The sequence below is a fragment of the Bos javanicus genome, chromosome 26 (genome assembly GCF_032452875.1).
Source record: "Bos javanicus breed banteng chromosome 26, ARS-OSU_banteng_1.0, whole genome shotgun sequence".
In the NCBI taxonomy this organism is placed as follows: domain Eukaryota; kingdom Metazoa; phylum Chordata; class Mammalia; order Artiodactyla; family Bovidae; genus Bos; species Bos javanicus.
Genome location: NC_083893.1, coordinates 43,527,261 through 43,547,385, shown reverse-complemented (window position 1 = coordinate 43,547,385; position 20,125 = coordinate 43,527,261). Strand labels below are relative to the sequence as shown.

General features: G+C 52.4%; 1 protein-coding gene across 3 annotated transcripts in view; it reads right to left on the bottom strand.

Moving 5' to 3' along the window:
• Nucleotides 1-20,125, bottom strand: part of LHPP (phospholysine phosphohistidine inorganic pyrophosphate phosphatase) — a 128,143-nt gene that overhangs the window by 35,228 nt on the left and 72,790 nt on the right. Inside the window, exon 7 of one of the 3 annotated variants that reach the window (XM_061403815.1) lies at nucleotides 2,608-2,722. The exons of the other annotated variants lie outside the window; for them this stretch is intronic. Within the exon in view, the coding sequence (XP_061259799.1) occupies nucleotides 2,680-2,722 (43 nt within the window). The 3' untranslated portion in view covers nucleotides 2,608-2,679. Of the gene's footprint in view, nucleotides 1-2,607; nucleotides 2,723-20,125 lie in introns of those variants that run through there. 3 annotated transcript variants of the gene reach the window in all.

Below are 20,125 nucleotides of genomic sequence, written 5' to 3'. Positions count from 1 at the left end.
TGTGCATGTGTGTGTGCCTGTATGTGGGGCACCTGTGTACATGTGTGTGGAGGCATGTGGGCATGTGTGCACGTGGGGTGTATACATGTGTGTGGGCATGTGTGCGGGCATGTGTGCAGATGTGTGTGTGTGTATAGGCATGTGTGTGCGTGTGTACAGAGGTGTGTGTGCATTGTGCATGTGGGGATGTATATGTGTGTGGGTATGTGTGCATGTGTATGTGGGGGGCATGTGTGAATTGCAGGGTATGTACATGTGTGGCTGTGTGCACGTGCGTGCCTGCATGCGGGGGCACCTGTGCGCATGTGTGTGGAGGCGTGTGGGCACATATGCAGGTGCATGTATGTGAATGTGTATGGGCGTGTGTACGTGTGTGTGGAGGCGTGTGGGCACGTGTGCATTGCAGGGTGTACCTGTGTGTGGGTGTGTGCATGTGCATGCCTGTATGTGGGCACCTGTGTGTGGAGGCATGGGTGTCGGTGTGTACATGTGTATGCGTGGCCATGTGTGTATCACCCCGCTGTAAAGCAGGGGTGATAATGCTACCAACTTCCCGGGAGCAACACAGAGTCAGCATCAGGCCTCCAACAGTAAGCACGCAGAGGGCACTGTCATTCTTACTCCATTTCCCAGGCGTAACGCGCAACAACAGCGCCTGCTCTGTCTCCTTTAGAGGCTGCTGGGCGGGTGGACACGCACCTGAGGGCGCAGGATGATACACAGTCCCCTGGACACTGGCAGATGGAGGCTCGGCCTTGGGCTGGTGCTCAGCAGCTCACCCGGGGCACAGGCCAGATGGGGCGCGGGTGGGAGGCAGGGCCTGGGGGATCGTCGGCTGTGCAAGGAGGGTGGGCGGCAGGCTCCCCCTGGACAGCACAGACACTACCTAGGGTGCCCCATCTGGAACAGGCCTTGCACTGGTGCCCCCCCCTGCAGAGGCTCTCCCTGGTCCTCCAGCCCTGCTCACTCAGGGAGGAGGAAGGGGGCCCTGGGAGACCCCTGTGCCCACGTTCCAGGCAGGCCTGGGGGCAGGCTGTGGAGGGGGTTGGCCCGCCACCTCGGCCCAAGCATCCTCCTGCTGCCTCACACTTCACACCAGCACTTTACATCCTACTGGGTTCTTAACGTTGTTTTTTTTTTTTTCTTCTTTAAACATATTTCTGGGAAAGCTGTAGTTTTACTTTTGTCCCGCGAGGTTTGTTTTTCTAAAATACGTGTGCACTCTATTAGGCGATAAAATCTCCACATGAAGTCATCCTCAGCAGCTCATAATCAAAACCCCGGGTGTCCGGAGAACAAAGCGATTGAGAACACCAGGACTGAGCCCTGTGGACAAAGTGCAAGTGACGGGCAGTTGGGAGCCACGTTTCCCTTTGGCTCAGACCTCTGCTTTGCGAACCGCTGACGGCTGAGTGTTGCAGCAGACACCCAAGGGCTGCGAGCCTGTCCGTGGGCCAGAAGGTCACCTGGAGTCCTGGTTCTGCCCAGGGCCCTGCCATCCAGATGGGTCACGGCTTCTGCTCACAGGCCCACGGCATCAACAGGATGGAACACTTACTCCTTTTGGGAGAACTGTACTCCCTCATCCACGCACATGACGGTTTTGGAGGCCGGAGTGTGGACGAAGAAGCCCAGCTCTGTCCCTGACCCCCCTCACACACACACAGCAGGTGACATGCTGGCAGCGGGTCTAGGGGAAGCTGGTGCAGGAAGAGGAGTGGACAAAGCGGATCAGGGACGCAGGGGAAGGATGGACGCGAGAGCCGGCACCTTCTGAATCATTTTTCCCACAGAGGCCAACGCCTTAACCTTAGCCTTCCAGCCTCCAGAAGTACAAGAAGACACGTGTCTGTTGCGTAAGCGCCCTGGTCTGTGTGGCCCGAGCAGACTAACACGTGGTGTCTGAGCAGGGGAAGGGAGGGGCCCACGCAGCACGTCCCTGGGAGAACTGGGACCATTTTGTGGCATGTCACTCAATTTGTTTTTTAACAGGCCTCCCAGGCAGCCCAGTGGTAAACAGTCTGCCTGCTAACGCAGGAGACGCAGGAGACACGGGTTTGATCCCTTGATCCGGAAGATCCCCTGGAGAAGGAAATGGCAACCCACTCCAGTATTCTTGCCTGGAGAATGCCATGGACAGAGGAGCCTGGCGGGATACAGTCCATGGGGGTTGCAAAGAGTCAGACATGACTGAGCAGCCTATTCACGTGCCATACCATTCACTTATCAAAAGTGCAGAAGTCAATGGGTTTTGGTGTACCGCATAACTGATTTTTCTAAATTGCGGTAAAACATATAGAACATAGAACTTGCTACTGTTTTTTTAACGGTCCAATCCAGTGGCATTCATGACATTCACAGTGCTGTGCAACCATGATCACTATCAAGCTCCAACAGGCTTACAGAAACAGAAACCAGTACCCCAAACAGGTCCTCTGTCCCCACCACGCAGTAACTCAGCCCCGGCAACCACCACTTGACTTCCTGCCTCTGTGAGTTTGCCTCCTCCGGATATTTCACAGAAGTGGAAACGTACAGTAAGTCGTCCTTTTGGTCTCCTTATTTCACTGAGCGTAGTCTTTAAGGTCCACTTACGTTGTAACGTGTGTCAGGAACTCATTCCTTTCTGCGGCTGAATAATATTCCATCGCAAAGAAAGACCACACTTCGTTTCTCCATTCACTGGCTGGGGGACGTGTGGGTTGTTTCCGCCTTTCTGCTACTGTGAAGAACAGCGCTATGAACATTTGTGCATCGGGTCTGTTCGTCTTGGCTTTTGGCTCCCTGCTCACTGTAGTATGTCTGAGTTTTCCCGTGTTTACGGGGAAGGGCGCCCAGGGCTGTGGTTCCATTCTCAGCTCTGCATCAGGGGTACGTGCCATCTCACTGCGGGTGACGACCGCCCTGATGATTTGGCTAAGTTGAGTCTACTGGGGTCCACCGTAAAGTCCCCGTTTTCCCTTCTAAAACTGCTAAATATTCAGAGAGGGGTAGTTCAAGGCTATGTAAATAGTCTGTTGCTGCTTAAACTTCCAAAGGGCTCTCTGTTTGGAACCTGCCAGGCTGGAGATGTCTACTGATGGGCAAGGGCCAGAGGTCACAAGGTTACTGACGCCAGAGCTCGGGAGGGTTGGCTGTAGGCCGAGGTTAAAGAAGCATCACCGGTGGGGTTTGCGGCCACAGGCCCAGGCCAGTCACCTGCGGGGAGACCGGAGGAGAGCGGGTGGCTTCAGTCAGGCCACCCTGCCGCCTGCAGCGTCTCTAGACAGGAGAGAGAGCAGGCCGAGAAGGAGCCCTGGTAATGACTGAGTGCTGAGGGCTGAGGGGAGAGCGTGGCCTCAGCCGGCAAAACCTGGGAATCCGTCCTTCATTCTCCAAGACGACAGGCCGGCGGGGTCACCCTCCGCATCTCGACCCAAGCCCGCTTGGCTTACCTCCCATCACTGCCTCACCCCGGTCCCTACGCATCGTCCCTCTCACCCTTCAACCCAGAACTTTCATGGCAAGACTGTTCAAAGCAGTGAAAACGTAGAAACAGCAGTGTCCGTGACTCTGGGAATTATTAGGCATATAACAGCACGACTGTGTCATACTTGCCTGGCAGCTGCAAGAGAGAAGGTGGCTCCGTACACACTGAGCAGACACCCAGGGCATATTAAGGGGGAAAGCAAGATTACTGAACTTTATACTTGGGGTATAATCCCATTAAAGTTTAAAAAAAAAAAGTATGTGTTTATATACACATAAGAGCCCCAGGGGCCCATGTCAAACTGCAACAGTGGCAATTACTTTCCTCAGCACGGCGATGAGGCGGCATCCAGGGGGCGTGCGTCCACGTTACTGGAACAGAGTATTCCCTTAACAGTGGGCGTCTACTACTGGGTACGTTCGGCCACCACCTCTCCGTGGACCTCCTGCAGAGGCCGCCTAAGGGGTCTTGCTGCTTTTGCCCTCCCCTCTCCTGTCATCTCTCAACCCAGCAGCCAGAGGGACCCCTTCCATGCACGAGGTCAGCCCGGGTCCTCTGTGCACACCCTGAAACGGACCACCCGGCAGAATAAAAGCAGAAGCCCCGGTCCCTCTGACCCCCTCAACCGCTGCACCCCTGGTGCCCAGCACCCCACTCCCTGGCACCCTGCTTGTGGTTCACATAGAATATGACCTGCCTGGTTACGTGCTCCATCGCCCACCCTCCCCTGCTAGCACGCGAGCCCACGTGGCAAAGACTTGGCCTCTCCAGCACTCTGATGGCTCCCGAATGCCCACCCCATGAGAGCTGGTTCAAGGAGTGAACTCAACAGAAAAACCATGAAAACACTTGCATTCATTATAAGTTCTTTGATCTCCCTGATGAGCTGGACTGTATTACCATCAATGCCGCAATGGCCCCCTTACCTTCCAAGGTCTTCCTTCCGGGTACATGAGGACATTCGGGGGATGTTTGGGCCAAGGATCTAAACGTTCACGTTTGCCATGTTATTTATTAAGTTTCTTGAATGGAAGTGAATGCACTTAATCTCTTTGACGTATGCTTACCCAGTCTCTAAAAGTGGCTGCTTATTCCTCAAACTGACATGGGGGTCAATCATTTGACCCAGAAATTCCATGGGTTAGGTAGGTTGTATCCAAGACAACAGAAAACACATGTTTACCAAACACTTACACATGGAATTTCATAGCAGCACTATTCACAATAGCTGAAAAGCAGAAACAACTCCAGTGTCCATTACTTGACGAATGGATAAATAACAGATGGTATATTCACGTGTGAGAAGGAGTTCAGTTCTCACATACGCTACATGCGTGCTCCAGCTGTGTTCACAGGCTGCCTTGAGCTCCACGTTCCCGCGTGCACTAGAAACCCTGACTCTCACCTGGCACGTATGTCCCCCTCACCTGCCTATGATCATGAAGAGTGTCAGACACGGGGCTCCCAGTGCCAAGCACACACCCAGCAGAAATAGGTCTCATGGGTGCACACGACACGTAGCAATGTTCCAGCACCCCATTCTGGTTGCTAACAGCCCCTAGTGCCCGCATCATTGCAATGGGAAAAAACAGCAGAAACTACTGCAATGAGCAGGCGATGCAGCCTACACACTGTCACAGGAGGATCTCACAAAGTTAGTGCGAAGCAGAAGAAACCGGGACACAAGGGAGCACTCGCTGCGCGGCTCCATCTCATAAAGTAAAGACGTGGGAGTCTGGAGAGGGGTCGTCCCAGCGATGGGGGAGGGGACAGGAGAAGGCACGTGGGGGCTTCTGGGGCCGGGAAACATCCTGATTCTTGACCTGGGTGTGGGGGAGTGTTTACTGGATATATTTCCCTCTGTGAATATATATCAAGCTGTGTGTTTATACACACCCTTTTGTTATTTTCAATGAAGTTAAGGAAATTTTAGGAAGACCCACAGAGCATTACCTAGACAGCATAGTAAAAAGCAGAGACATTACTTTGTCAACAAAGGTCTGTCTAGTCAAGGCTATGGTTTTTCCAGTAGTCATGTATGGATGTGAGAGTTGGACTACAAAGAAAAAGAAAGCTGAGCACAGAAGAATTGATGCTTTTGAATTGTGTTGGAGAACACTCTTGAGAGTCCCTTGGACTGCAAGGAGATCCAACCAGTCCATCCTAAAGGAAATCAGTCCTGAATATTCATTGGAAGGACTGATGCTGAAGTTGAAACTCCAATACTTTGGCCACCTGATGCGAAGAGCTGACTCATTTGAGAAGACCCTGATGCTGGGAAAGATTGAAGGTGGGAGGAGAAGGGGACAACAGAGGATGAGATGTTTGGATGGCATACCAATTCGATGGACATGAGTTTGAGTAAACTCCAGGAGCTGGTGATGGACAGGGAAGCCTGGCGTGCTGCAGTCCATGGGGTCACAAAGAGTCGGACATGAATGAGCGACTGAACTCAACTCAACAGAACGTTATATAGCTACTGAAACCATGTGTTACAGTGGATCATAGGGAGCGGCCGTGTGTGTGTGTGTGCACGCGTGTGTACACAAGTGTGTGCTGGTGTGTATGAGTGTCCACACATGCGGTGATGTGTGTGCTTGTCCTGGTGTGCACACGTGACTATGTAGTGCCTGAGTGAATGTGTGTGTGTGCACGGTTATCTATGCACGCATGTGCGTGGGTGTGCACACAGACATCCAACCCAGGAGAAGGACGCGCCTTCAACCACAGGAGGCTACAGTCCACAGCTGGTAAGGCGAGTGGTCACCTGAGGCTGATCTGGGATGTTAACCAACAGTACCGTCCTAGGTCAGCCAGAGTGCTGCTTTGTGGTCATCTGGGGACGTTAAAGGAGTCAAACTGCCCACAGAGGAGCCCATAAAGGACCTTCTCATTAGTAGCAGTAATACTAGTTGCCACATACTAAAGCAGTGTGAGGAGCCAGGCGGTACTTGTGCTTTCCATTTTATCATTTATGCCCATTCACGAGTGGAGGAGACCAAGGCCGAGGGGACAGCAAGTGTCTGGGCTGGGATCTGAACCCACCGGTGCCTCTGGTCACCCACAAGCATGGGCTCACTCCCTGCTGTGTGCGCTGGCTCTCATTTAAAGAACATGTATCACGTCCGGCTCTGCCCAGGCCTCTGGACACAGAGCTGACCCAGGCAGGACCCAGCCCACTGTGGGGACAGACCCAAGAACATTTAGCCCCATCAGAGACTGTGACAAAGGGCTGGGGTGTCCAGAGGGTGGAGGTGCAGGGTCCACACTCTCTGGGACCCTGAGACCAGGGCTGGAGTCCCAGCTCTGAGCTTCCGGGGGTCCCAGGGAACTCCCCTTTTCCGTCCCCCTCCCCTTGTCAGTTCATCTGCCGGATAAGAGTGTGGCCTGGGCGCCCTCACTCTGAGAACTGGAGTAGGGCTGGTAGCAGTAGCTGAGGTCGGCACTGCTTCAGGCAAAGTGAGGCTGCCCCGGGGATCCACTGGAAAGGGCTGGGGGGCCAAGATGAACAAACTGTCCCCCAGACACCGCTGCTGACCCTCAGACCTTTGCAATCCATGGCTGAGGTGAACAGCTCAGCTGACCATCCACCCCTCACCCCCAACAGCCTCATGGTGACCTGGTTGTGATTCTGCTGGGATCCCACGAACTCTGCACAGAGGACCCCAAAAGATAGAGGTGGGCTGGGTAACGGGCTCCAGGTGCGGGGGTAAAGGGATAAATCCTGGTTTGTAGTGTTGCCGATTGTCAATACCTCCACCCTGGTTAATTCAAGCTACCGACGTGTCACGGCTGACTGCGGCTGAGAAGGTCGTGCACGACCGACTCTCACAAGCTGGGTCCTGGGGGGCCCAGCACTTCAAAGGCTTAAGCTACAGTTAACTCTCGGCACCTGCCCCAAAGGGCTTAGTGTCAGTTTTGGGAAATCTGGAGGAACGCAGCCCCAAAGCAGTGGCCGGTACCCAAGGTCTCTCAGCTTACTGCCCCTCCCCAGGGGACAAGCAGCAGAGTGTCCCCGGAGGGGCAAGGACGGCCCTTCCGAGAGTGGTGTCCTGGGGACCCAGTGATGCTAACCAGACTCTGGGTTAGCAGGAAGGCAGCCAGGCATGCGAAGGGGATATGATACGACGAATGTCCCGTGTCCAGGATCGGCCCCTAAGAGACACTGGATAAGGTGCCACCCCGCTCCCCAGGCCAGGCGGGCTGGGGAAACACCTGTCTGGGGGCCTCCCCTGCTGAGCGTGGCATGGCGACTGCCCACAACAAACAGGGCACGGCGGCCAAGCCTGGCTCTGCATACAACCCAGGGGCGGAGCAGGCCACACGGAGCCCAACGCCTAGAGGCCCTCTGAGGACAGCAGGGGTTCTTGCCCCCCGATGCCTTTGCTTGGTCAGGTTTCTGAAGGCGCAAAGCCCAATTTTCTCCACCACGCACAAACGCAGAGGGGCAGCAGTGGTCTTCCAAACCGGCTGGACCCGCTGTAACCCGATCCCTGGGCTGGAGCAGGGAGCTGGCGGCCACGGTCTGGCTCTGTTTGCCAACCTCTTCAGCTGCTGCCCGGTGACCTTGAGCAAGGCCAGATGCCCCCAGGCCTGTGGCCGCACGCTGAGACAGTGGGAGCTGGGCTTCCTCCCTGCCTGACAGAACCAGATGTGCTGAGAACGGACACCAGACAAGGCCTTGCCGTCCTTGGATGAAGGTGGCCACCCAGGACGCAAGGCAAGGGGCTGCCTCACTTCTGGGTCAGGCCTTGGAGCACTGGGCCCCTCAGGACGGTGCTCCTAAGGATTCCGGGTCAAAAGGAGACTCAGTGGGTGGCTCTCGATTTAAAAATATTTTTAGAAAGAGGTGCAAAACCTGGAAACCCAGCTAACGGGTCCTGCTCCCCCGAGACTAAACCATCACTCCTTATCTAAATGCACTTCAGCAAAGACCTGTAAGTGACTTCTTAGGGACGGTGACCTGCATGGTGAGCCAGCAGCATCTGTGTTCTTCACCGACTTCAGTAAAGGATGCGGCAGAGACTAGACCTTACCTCCTACCCAAGGTCCAAGGACAAACCAACAAAACCCTCTGCCTCAACCAAAAATTATTTCCAAGGGAGGAAAAATGCCCTCTTCTCTCACACTTGCCTCTCAGTGCTGCAGAATGCTGCTGGAAGGCTCCAGGGGAGCCTCGAGCATCTCAGGTGGGCCTCGCCTGTCACCTAGGGCGCGGTTTGTGCACATCTGGGCAGAAAGTGAAAAAAGCAAAGCCGCTCAGTCGTGTCTGACTCTCTGTGACCCCATGGACTGTGTAGCCTACCAGGTTCCTCCGTCCATGGGATTTTCCAGGCAAGGGTACTGGAGTGGGCTGCCGTTCCCTTCTCCAGGGGATCTTCCCAACCCAGGGATCGAACCTGGGTCTCCCACACTGCAGACAGATGCTTTACCGTCTGAGCCACCGAAGCCCTCATCTGAGCAGAGAGTGTGTGAAGAAGGTATGGAGCGTCCGATGCCAAGAAATTCTCCCCCACCAGCTGGAGGCCCTACAGTCCAAGTCAGTTCTCACACTGTCCACCTGGAGAGAGCGTCAAGGGCTCAGGCCTGTTCCCCACCCAACTTCAGAGGCCGAGGTCCAAGAGCCGCCGTGCTTCTGATATACCTGCTATAAATCAGAGGTCCCCACGATCCCCTCCTCTGGGTCAATTCATTTGCTAGGAGAGCAGCTCTCAGAACTCAGAAAAACATTTACCCACGTGTGTGAGTTTATTTTAAAGGACATTATAAAGGATACGAAGCAAGGTAGGACTCTCCCAGCACCTCTACCTGCTCAGAAGCTTCCAGAAGCCCATCCTTCTGGGTTTCTATGGAGTCTTCATCATGCAGCCACGATTGACTAAGTCATTGGCAGTCGGTGACTTGACCTCAACCCCCAGTACCTCTCCCCTCCGCTGGGGTGTTGTGGGGAAATGAAAGTGCCAACCCTCTAACCACTGGGTGGGTTCCCCTGGCAACTAGCCCCATCTCAGGGACTTTCAAAAAGTCACCTCATTAACATAAACTCAGCAGCCTGCTGAAAGGGGTTTGTCATGCACATGAGATACTTCTGGCGCTTTTATGACTTAGGAAATTCCAAAGGTTCTAAGGGGCTCTGTGCCAGAAACAGATGAAGACCAAACATACATTTCTTACTATAAAGTCACACTATCACAGAACCCACAGGGGACATGTTTCGGGGAGGACATCACCACCAAACCGAGACGTGGGTTCCTGGGACGGTTCCTGCCGCCCTGCTGCCTGGAGACTGCCTTCTGGCTTTATGGCTTTGTGGGAGAACAGGTGTGTCTGGTCCGTGAGGCCCACCAGCTGCCGTGTGATTCTGGGATGCGCCTGTATCAGGCAGGTGCAGGGGAAGCCGGAGCAGTAAAGGGCTCAGAGCAAAGCCCACCCTCCCACCCCCAACCCCTCACCCCATCTCCCGTCCCTGGAACTCAGAGCTGTTGTCAGATAACCCAGTGTTCAATAACCCAGTGCGCACTACCCGCTCCCTGAGAACGCTTTGCTTTTGCTCGTGTGGTTTCCTTTTTTAATATATAGCCTCTTCCATCATAAAAAGTTCATGTAGCCATATCACATTTGGAACTCAGAGATAAGAAGAAAACATTACCCATAACTCCAAGAAGAATGCACATACCCACCCCAGACTCAGCACCCTACATTGCAACCACCCCCTTCCTCATCCATCTCCCACTAGGGAGCCCGGAAGGACCAAAGGAGACCACTGTTCAGACAGACAGGGAGATAACAGGTTGATTTCAATTCTCTAACTCAAACCACCATGAGTATGTGGGGACGTGGCCTTCCAGTCTCATTCCCCCAACAAGCATGCCTACTCCAGAACTGTCATCACTCTGAAACAAGAAAGTTTTGTCATCAGCTCCTATCAGATTATATCATAGGCATTTTTCTGGGTTGCTACATACAAAGGGGTTCTCCGCACAGACACCATTTCGTTGTTTTCGCAGTAAACTTTTATCCTGAGATAACTATAGATTCACATGTGGTTTCTCCCAATAATAACACCTTGCAAAAACTACAGGATAATATCAAAACCAAAATATTGACATTCTTACAGTCAAAACACAGAGGATTTCCATGACCATCATGATCCCTCATGTTGCCCTTTATGACCACACCCACCTCCCTCCTACCCAATGCACGTCTCAATCCCTGGCAACCACTAATCTGTTTTACATCACTATAAACTTCCTGGGGCTTCCCAAGTGGTGCTAGTGGTAAAGAATCCACCTGCCAATGCAGGAGATGCAAGAGACGTGGGTTTGATTCCTGGGTCAGGGAGATCTCCTGGATGAGGGAATGGCAACCCACTGTAGTATTCTGGCCAGGAAAATCCCATGGACAGAAACGCCTGACTGACTATTTTAATAATGCTATATACAAGTGATGAGATAGCACAGAATCTTCCGGGACAGGATTATTCACTGTATCAACAGTTTCTTTTCCTTGCTGAGTAGTATTCTATGCAACGGATATGTAGTTAAATTGTTCACCCACTGATGAGCATCTGAGTTGTTTCTAGTTTGGGACTTGGAGAAAAACTGCTGTGAACGTTCACGGACAGGTTTTTGTGTGAATATGTTTTCATTTCTCTGTAATAAATGCCCAGGAGTGCCACTGCCAAATCAGATGACAGCTGCATGCTTATTTACTTTTGGCCATGCTGTGCGGCCTGCAGGGTCTCAGTTCCCCAGTTAGGGACTGAAGCTGCAGCCTTGGCAGTGAAAGCACGGAGTCCTAACCACTGGGCTGCCAGGAAGGTTCTGATAGTTACACGTTTAGATGTTTAAAAACCTGCCGAACTATTTTCCCAATTGGTTGCACCACTTTATAGTGCCACCAGCCATGTCTGAGTGATCAGACTCTCAGCATCCGCATCAGCATTAGCTGTTGTCATTATTTTTAATTTTAGCCATTCTGAGAGGTATGTAGTGATAGCTGGTGGTGGTTTTTGCATTTCCCTAATGACTAGTCATGTTGAACATCTTTTTTGAGTTTATTTGCTACTTGGTGAAATGTCTGTTCACTTTTTTTCCATCTGTTTTTTTCTCTTTGGGTTACCTCTATTTCTCTCCACATGTTCTCAGATTGTTTCCATTGTTCCCCCTCAAGGAGCAAACAAGCCCATCCAATGAGTTTTTAATTTTGGCTACTGTAGTTTTCAGTTCTAAAATCTTCTTTGGTTCTTTTTTCTGTCTTCTGTTTCTTTGCTGAGCCTGTCTATGTCTTTGTTGAGCTCTACTACTTTGTCACTTGTTTGCAGATGTGCTTGTTGAAGCATTTTCAAAGTAGCTGTTTTAACAACTTTTGTCCTAACATCTGTGTCATCTCATTGCTGGTGTTTGTCCATTGACTTTTCTCATTCAAGTTGAGATTTTCCTGGTTCTGGGTACGACAAGTGATTTTGTATTGCAATTGTGGACATGTGGGGTACGAGACTCTGGATCTCATGTAAACCTTCTCTTTTTAGCTGACTTCTTTGGGAACACGACTCCAGCAGATGAAGTAGGTAGAGCTGCTGTGTTACTGCCAGATGGGGCAGAAGTCCAGGTTCCCGACTTGGTCTCTGTGGACACTGAGGTGTAGGAGGGGTGCTGATCACTGCCGGTCGGAAGCAAGGGGAGTTCCGCTCTGGTTGGGAGGAACAGGAATGCCTCACAATTGCTTCCCATGGGGCCTCCATTGACCACATGGAGAGTATCAGGTGGGAGTCACCTTATTACTGCTGTTGGGGGTAGAATCACCATGGCTTTCCATGGGGCTTCCATCAACCACATGGAGAGTATTGGGTGGGAGTCACCTTATTACTGCTGTTGGGGGTAGAATCAAAATTGCTTCCCGTGGGGCCTCCATCGACTGCATGGACTATGTCGGGTGGGAGTTGCCTTATTACTACTGTTGAGGGTAGAATCACAGAATCTCCACGTCGTCCCCAGGGACACCCCAGCTGAGGAGCCTCTTTATCACCCACCTCCTGGTTCCCTATCTACTTGGCCTTCTATGACACCCACCAGCCCAGGGGTAAGAGGTTCATGACAGCCTCAAGAAGGTGGGAGTGTAGGCTCGTCGCTGGGTCCTCGCCGGCATGAGAGGGAACAGACCAGTTTACTCTGTGGCATTTGGCTGGCGCAGAGTGGTTATCGACTACAAGTTCCTGTCTCGCTGGGCTGCCTAGAAGGACAGGCTTCTGTGGGGGCTTTTTGTCTGTGCCTCTTGGCGTTTCCAGGCTGCTGGCTTCTTCAGCTCCAAGTCTGGGATCCACCAGACAAAAAGAAAACCCAGGGAAATGACCACTGTGTCACTCCACGGCTCCAGAGGTCCCTGGCACACCTGCCCTCTTCTCTTCACCTTTCAGAGTCTTCTCATTGTGTTTCATAGCTACTGTCCAGGGTTTAGTTGCACTGAGCAGGAGGAATAGAGAAAGGATTTCAGCTTCATCTTGTCCAAAGCAGAAGTCTCTCCAAGTGCTTTTCATGGTTGAGTTCATATTTTTTTGCTTCTTGTAACCAGGGTGGGTCTTGGGAGAAGCAGCGGCTGGTGTCTGACAGAAGACCCCTCAGCTCCCTGTCAAGTGTCTGCTTTGCAGAAGACCCTGGAGAGCTCTCGAGGGGCTCCTCAGGAGGGTGCTGGGCTCAGCAGCCCCCACTGCATGACAGGCCCTTCCCTGTCCTTGGTCTTGACTGAGAGCAGAGCCTGTACTGTGACCATAATCACCAAGCGCCCTTCGGTTGGAGTCGGGGTCACTCGCGTGGCTACTTGGGCCTTTATTTTACTAGAAGGAAAACGCGAGGCCATGTGTTCCTTGTGCAAAGCCAACGAGCAGGGTATTTTTGGACTTCCTCCTTCCCCGGCTTCAGCTAAACTTCGGCAATCTGGTCTTCTCCCTGCGGCCCATATTGAAAATGCAGATGAGCCTCTTTCAAAGCTGACTAGTACAGGCTGTAAAACTGTACATAAAACACAATTTCAATTATGTTTAAAAATACTTTAAGAAGGAGGGGTCTGGAAGGAAATATGTCATAATGTTAATTGATGTTATTGGTGGATTACAAAAGGATTCTTTTAGAGCTGCTTCTTTCAGATGGTTGATGATTTCCATATTTTCCAATATGAACATATTACACTCATAAAATTAAAAACAAATTTTTAAACCAAAATAAAATGTCTCCCGTGAAAAACTAAATAGTGAGTGTATGAAACCATCACTGGCTGCTTGTCTCATCTAGACCCGGGTTTATATCTTCAGACCACAAGTTGTGGTCAAGTCGGGACTCTGAGCCGCTGCACAAGATGCCAACCAGATTCAGGACCTGGAAAGTGGAAATGACGCCTCTTCCCTGCACGCCCGAAGCTGCTGTCTTGCCAGCCCCGAGGCTTCCGGTTTTGATGGTCCCTGGGGTAGCAACACTCCTGCAAAGAGTCACTGCACAGCTCTGACCGGAGAGAGACCCCATGGAACCTACTCTCCGTGGGCCCCAGAGCCAGCGGTACATACTCCACACAGACTCCCTCAGGCCCCACAACGGTCAGTGCCACCAAAGGACCCAGACTGCAGTGAAACCCAGCACTGCCAAGGCTCAACCTCTCCACACTATGTTCGAGACCAGGCTTGCCGGAGGATATTCTCCAGGACAAAGACAAGAGAACTGCTCATTACCCTGCCTGAAATAATTCCCCCCACAAGGCGGCCTCCAGCCCAGGCCTCCAGCCCGGCCACCCCCATCCCAGCCCGGGGTGGGGAGGGGGCCATGTATACCATCTTCCCCAGCAGATACACCCGTGGCCTCACTGCCAAATCCCCTCTGTGGCCTTGGTGGGTGGCCTTCATTTCGGCAGGCAGCTCAGGTCCTGGCTGCCCTGGAAGGGTGTGGGCCCCAGGGAAGCCGGCCAGCCAGCCCCCTGGCCAGGAGCCTGGGACCCACAGGCAGGAGAGTGCTGGAGACTGAACTCGGTCAGAGCCAGCTGGGGCGCATCACCGGCAGGTGCCCTCGGCCCCACCCAGATTCCTCCTGCAGATGGTCAGCACCAGCAGAGAACCAGGGGCCGGTAAGGAACCAACACTTCCCAACTCGGGGACAGACTGAGCAAGCATTCTCCACCATCTAGGGGCAGCCCACCCCCAGGGGCCCCCTCTTTTCTCTTTGCTGTCCTAGGGTGTGGAAACCTTGCTCTGGGTCCCTCAGCTATCTGGAAACCATCATTAGCTTCCTCTCACAGAGGCGGGGCCACCTTGGGCCCCAGCGTGCTCAGTAACAGCTGCAGAGAACCCCGGTCGCTGGCCAGTTGGGAGAGCAGGCCAAGCCTGGCCATTGGCTGCCTCTTTATTTATAACTTCTTTTACTTCCAGTGTTAAAGCCCCGCAATTTCAACCGGAAAGGTCGAGAGAAAAATGAACGCCTTGACATTTTTTTCCAAACATCCTCCCAGAGGGCGCTTGGCAAGGGAGCCGTGGTTTCGCTGAGAGCATGAGAATGTCTGCGGCCCCGCAGAGCCCTCCTTGGAGTGGATCTATTTTTGTTTGCTGAGACATCTGTGCTCTGCGAAAGGCTCGACGCTGGCGACTGGGAAGGAAAACCAAAACATGTAAATGGGGGCTGAACTCTCTACCGAAATACAAGGGGGTCGCGAGCCGTTTCGCCACCTTGTCGGGTGGGCGCTGGGGGATCGGTGGCGGCGTGAGGTGTGCCCCCTGTCCGCTAACCGCCGGCTTCCTCCGGCCAGCCTTCCCAGGAGGCTCCGGGTCCGAACTGGGCAAACCCCAAGCCAAGCGCAGCCACCCAAAACTGCCTAGGGATGTACCTGTCCGCCTCCCACCGGTTGGGACCTCGGGCAAGTGGCTTACTCCTCCCGCCTCGCCCACCCCGCTGCGCCCCGCCCACCAGGCTGCGCCCCGCCCTTCTAGCCCCGCCCCTCGCTCCCGCCCCACCCCGCTCTCCTCGCCCCGCCCACACCCCGCCTCATCCCGCTCTCCTCGCCCCGCCCCGCCCCGCTCTCCTCGCCCCGCCCACGCCCCGCTCTCCTCGGGAAAGTGGGCCCCCGCACAGCAGCGCAAGCGCAGCACAAGTCTGAGCAGCAAGCAGGCCGCAGCTCCCTGGGGATAGGGAGCCACGGGAGGATGTCCGCTCAGGGAGGACTCGGGCAGCCCTCCAGCCACTCCTTGATTGCAGGCTCAGATTGCTGAAGGGTCACTGTGTCCCCCGGAAAGGCTCTGAGAACACTCCCTGGAAGCCGCGGAGGCAACAGTCCCCCAGGCCAGGTGGCCCAGCAGCTGCAGGGCGGGTCCCGGGGCGGCTGAGGCAGCTGTCTGTCCAGTTGCGGTGTGAGAACGCAGGGCCGCGGGGTTGCTGGTGTCCTGCAGCCTCTGGCGCCCTCGACTGTCACCCAGAGTCCTTAGGGCACCTCTCTCCTGTGACCCCGAAGCGTCAGGCCGACGGGACAGTAAGGACAAGGGAAGAAGCGGGTACCAGAGGACAGGCTCCAGGTGCGCATCCCAGGTGTCCGGACACAGAGGGTGTGGTCGGGAGGGGCCCTAGACCACACCCCTCGGCTCCCGCTGTGCTTCCCCTCTCCCAGCCCACCCCTCCCTAAACTCCCTGGACTCCCCAAGGTCTTACAGGTCCACCACTCAGCCCCAGACCACCACCTGGGCCTCGGCCCTGGTCACCCCCAGTCCACTCCTACATAGCTTCCCGACCCAGCCCCTTTTGCCTCCTTCCCTGGCTAGCCTGGCCTAGCATCACTGCGACATAGGGGCGATATCTGGCCCCACATGGCCTCCCCAGCTGAGCAGCTGGGTGATGACAAAGTCACACCCCAAGACCGGCACCCTAATCCTCTTCTGGGAAATGGATTTTACAAATGGGCTGTGACTGACTCCAAGACAGACATCAGGGTTTTACACATTCTTGTCTCTCCAACTCCTGGGGACACAGAGGCATGAATACAAAGTAAAGTTCAGTTCAGTTCAGTCACTCAGTCGTGTCAGACTCTTCGCGACCCCATGGACTGCAGCACCAGGCCTCCCTGTCCATCACCAACCCCCGGAGTTTTACTTTATGAAATAAAGTACAAAGTACTTTACAAACTAAAGTTCATGAAGCTATTTGTCAATTTCAAACACAAACAACAGGCAAGTATACCTGTGCTATGATTTTCCCAGTAGTCACGTACAGATGTGACAGCTGGACCATAAAGAAAGCTGAGCACCAAAGAACTGATGCTTTCAAACTGTGGTGCTGGAGAAGACTCGTGAGAGCCCCTTGGACAGCAAGGAGATCAAATCATTCAATCCTAAAGGAAATCAACCCTGAATATCCACTGGAAGCACTGATGCTGAAGCTCCAATACTTTGGCCACCAGATGCAAAGAGCCGATTCACTGGAAAAACCCTGATGCTGGGAAAGATTGAAGGCAAAAGGAGAAGGGGGTGGCAGAGGAGGAGATGGTTAGATAGCATCTATCAGTGACTCAATGGACATGAATTTGAGTAAACTGTGAGAAACAGTGGACAGGGAAGCCTGGCATGCAGGAGTCCATGGGGCCACAATGGAACCTAAACCCTCCCTGGGTGGAAGCCACCTACTCATCGTGTCCCCTGAATCAGACCCTGTTGACGCCTATGATGCCCTACGTGGTCTCTCCAGTCTGATGGGGTCTGACCCGCACTGCACACAGAATGAGAAGCAGGTGGGGGAGGCTCTTGCTGTGCACAGACCTCAAAGAGCCTTCACCCAAGACCCTGTCGAGAAGAAGGTATAGTCCTGGCTGGGCCACTCCCCAGCTGCACTGACTTAAGTTGTCTTCCTCTCTAAGCCTCAGTTTCCTCATCTGCAAAGTTGGGATAAGGCAGCATTCACCTTATTGCTCAATAAATACTAGTGATTATGATAGAACAGCTGGCAGCAAACTCCCACACTCCATCACTCAGCTGCAGGATTTCACTAGTCTTCCTTCTCCCTGCCATGCCTCGGAGCACCCAAGGGGCCTGCTGGCTTTTATCACTCCTGATCTAATCAGCACACTGCTGCCCCCGCAGTGCTGGGACCCCGGCCACTTTAAGATCAGTTATTCGAGGATTTCATCCTTCCATCACTTGCCTGACATCTCATGGCATCAAGAGCAGGGCCTGACTCGGCACCAGAAACATCTGGAAACCACCCCCCACACCTTCCCAGGTGTCAGGCATAGCACCAGGCCCATCACATCCACCCAGAGCTTGTGTGAATCACAGGGCAACCGCAGAGATCCTCATTCTACAGCCCAGATAGCGGAGAAGTATTCACAAGTCACGGGGCTTAGAAAGGGCGGGTAGGGATTGCAGCTCTGGTCACTGTGACCCCAACTGCCTCTCAACTTAGAGCAACGGGGATTAAAGTGTCGTTTTTTCAGCTGGGATCCTTACACACACTGCCTGTCAGTCTCACATGCTGGAAATTAATTTCCCAGAATCTTTTCGTCTCGGTATCTGATTGGATTAGAGAAACAAAAAAGCATTTTCCCCAGAGAATAAATGACTCAGACTCTGCCTCCATCTTTGATGACATGCAGGTTCCTCATTAAATGAAAGTCTTGGTTTTAAAAATATACAGTAAAAAATAAGAAAGAATATGCAACTTACACAAGGAAAAATACCAGTGTCCAAGGAAGATGAAAAAAAAAAAAAAACCTTTAGTCTCCCTAGCAATCAAAGATGGTACCTTTCTCATATACCCAGAGAAAACCATAATTCCAAGAGATACATGCCAATTTTCCCAATGTGTGTAGAACACTATTCACAATAGCCAGGACATGGAAGCAACCTAAATTCCCATCAACAGAGGACTGTATAAAGAAGATGTGGGCCATATATACAATGGAATATTACTCAGCCATAAAATGGAAAGGATCCGCCTGCAACGTATGAGACCTGGGTTCAATCCCCAGCTTCGGAAGTTCCCCTGGAGAGGGGATAGGCTACCCACTCCAGTATCCTTGCCTGGAGAATCCCATAGACAGAGGAGCTATGGAGCTGGTGGGCTACAGTCCATGGGGTCGCACGGTTGGACACAACTGAGTGACTAAGCACACATAAAAAGGAATGAAATTGTGCCATTTACAGACATGGATGGAACTAGAGACTCAAACAGAGTGAATTAAGTCAGGAAGAGAAAAACAAATGTTGTATATTAACACATATATGTGGAATATAGAAAAATAGTACAAATGAATCTATTTGCAAAGCAGAAACAGAGACACAAATGTCTGGACACCAAGAGAGGAAAGGGAGAGGGTGGGATGAATTGGGAGATTGGGATTGACATGTATACACTGCTATGTATAAAATGGGCTTCCCCGATGCCTCAGCAAGTAAAGAATCTGCCTGCAATACAGAAGACACACAACACACAGGAGATGTGGGTTCGATCCCTAGGCAGGGAAGATCCCCTGGAGGAGGAAATGGCAACCCACTCCAGTATTCTTGCCTGGAAAAATCCCATGGACAGAGGAGCCTGACCGGCTACAGTCCATGGGGTCGCAAAGAGTTGGACACGACTGAGCATTCACACACGTATAAAATAGACAACTAATGAGAACCTACCATATAGTATGGGGGGGGGGGGGCAGAAAAGAAGGACAATTTGCTTGTAGGACACATATTCTTAACCTTAAAAATGCATTTCAATATACAGTAGGTGCAGAGAAATACGATTTGATTCCATTTATACGAGATACCTAGAATCATCAAATCAGTCAGAAAGTACATTGGTAGATCCAGGGACTGAGGTGGGGTGGTGGGGGGAAGGGGGTTAGTGTTTAATGGGGACAGAGTTTCAGTTTAGGAAGGTGAAAAATTCCAGAGCTGGATAATGGTGAGAGCTGCACAACTGTAACGTTTCCATATGGTTAAATAGTATGTTTTATACTATGTGACTTTTACCACAATTAAAAAAAAAAAGTTAAAAAAGGATGGTGACTTTTTTTCTATCAATGGAGACAAGGCTTTTAAATGATGATACAGTTCTCTGGTATTATCTGTTGGCAAGAATGTAAAGTAACAGAGATTGTCCATGCTGCAAAGGGGAACTCAACTAGAAGCCGGGAGGAAGAATTCTGCAGTACCACAGCCCTCAGAATTCTGCACATCCTTTGACCCAGCAACGCCATATGCGAGAATTTGTCTTAATGCAAAAAAAAAAAAAAAAAATCGCAAATAAGTGCAAGGCCCTGCTCCAAGAATGTTCCGTGCAGTCCTGGTTACACTAAGGTAGAGCTGGAGACAAGGGACTGTCTAGCAACACGGAGAGTCCCCAAGGAGTAGGATGCAGCCATTGAAACGGTGACACAGGAGGGTGTTATGACGCAGCACGGTGTTATCGAACTGGTCGCTGAAGAGAGGAGTTTCAAAAACAGCACACGCTCCTAATCTCCCTTTTGGGTGGAATACATAACCCACATCCTCCACACAGCAGGGCTGGAAGGGGGACCACCGCGTGTTATCATAAGTCACCCCTGGGTGGGGGGCTGACTCAAGGTTTACTTTCTTTTTTCACTCCTCTGCTGCTGCTAAGTCACTTCAGTCATGTCCGACTCTGTGCGACCCCATAGACAGAAGCCCAC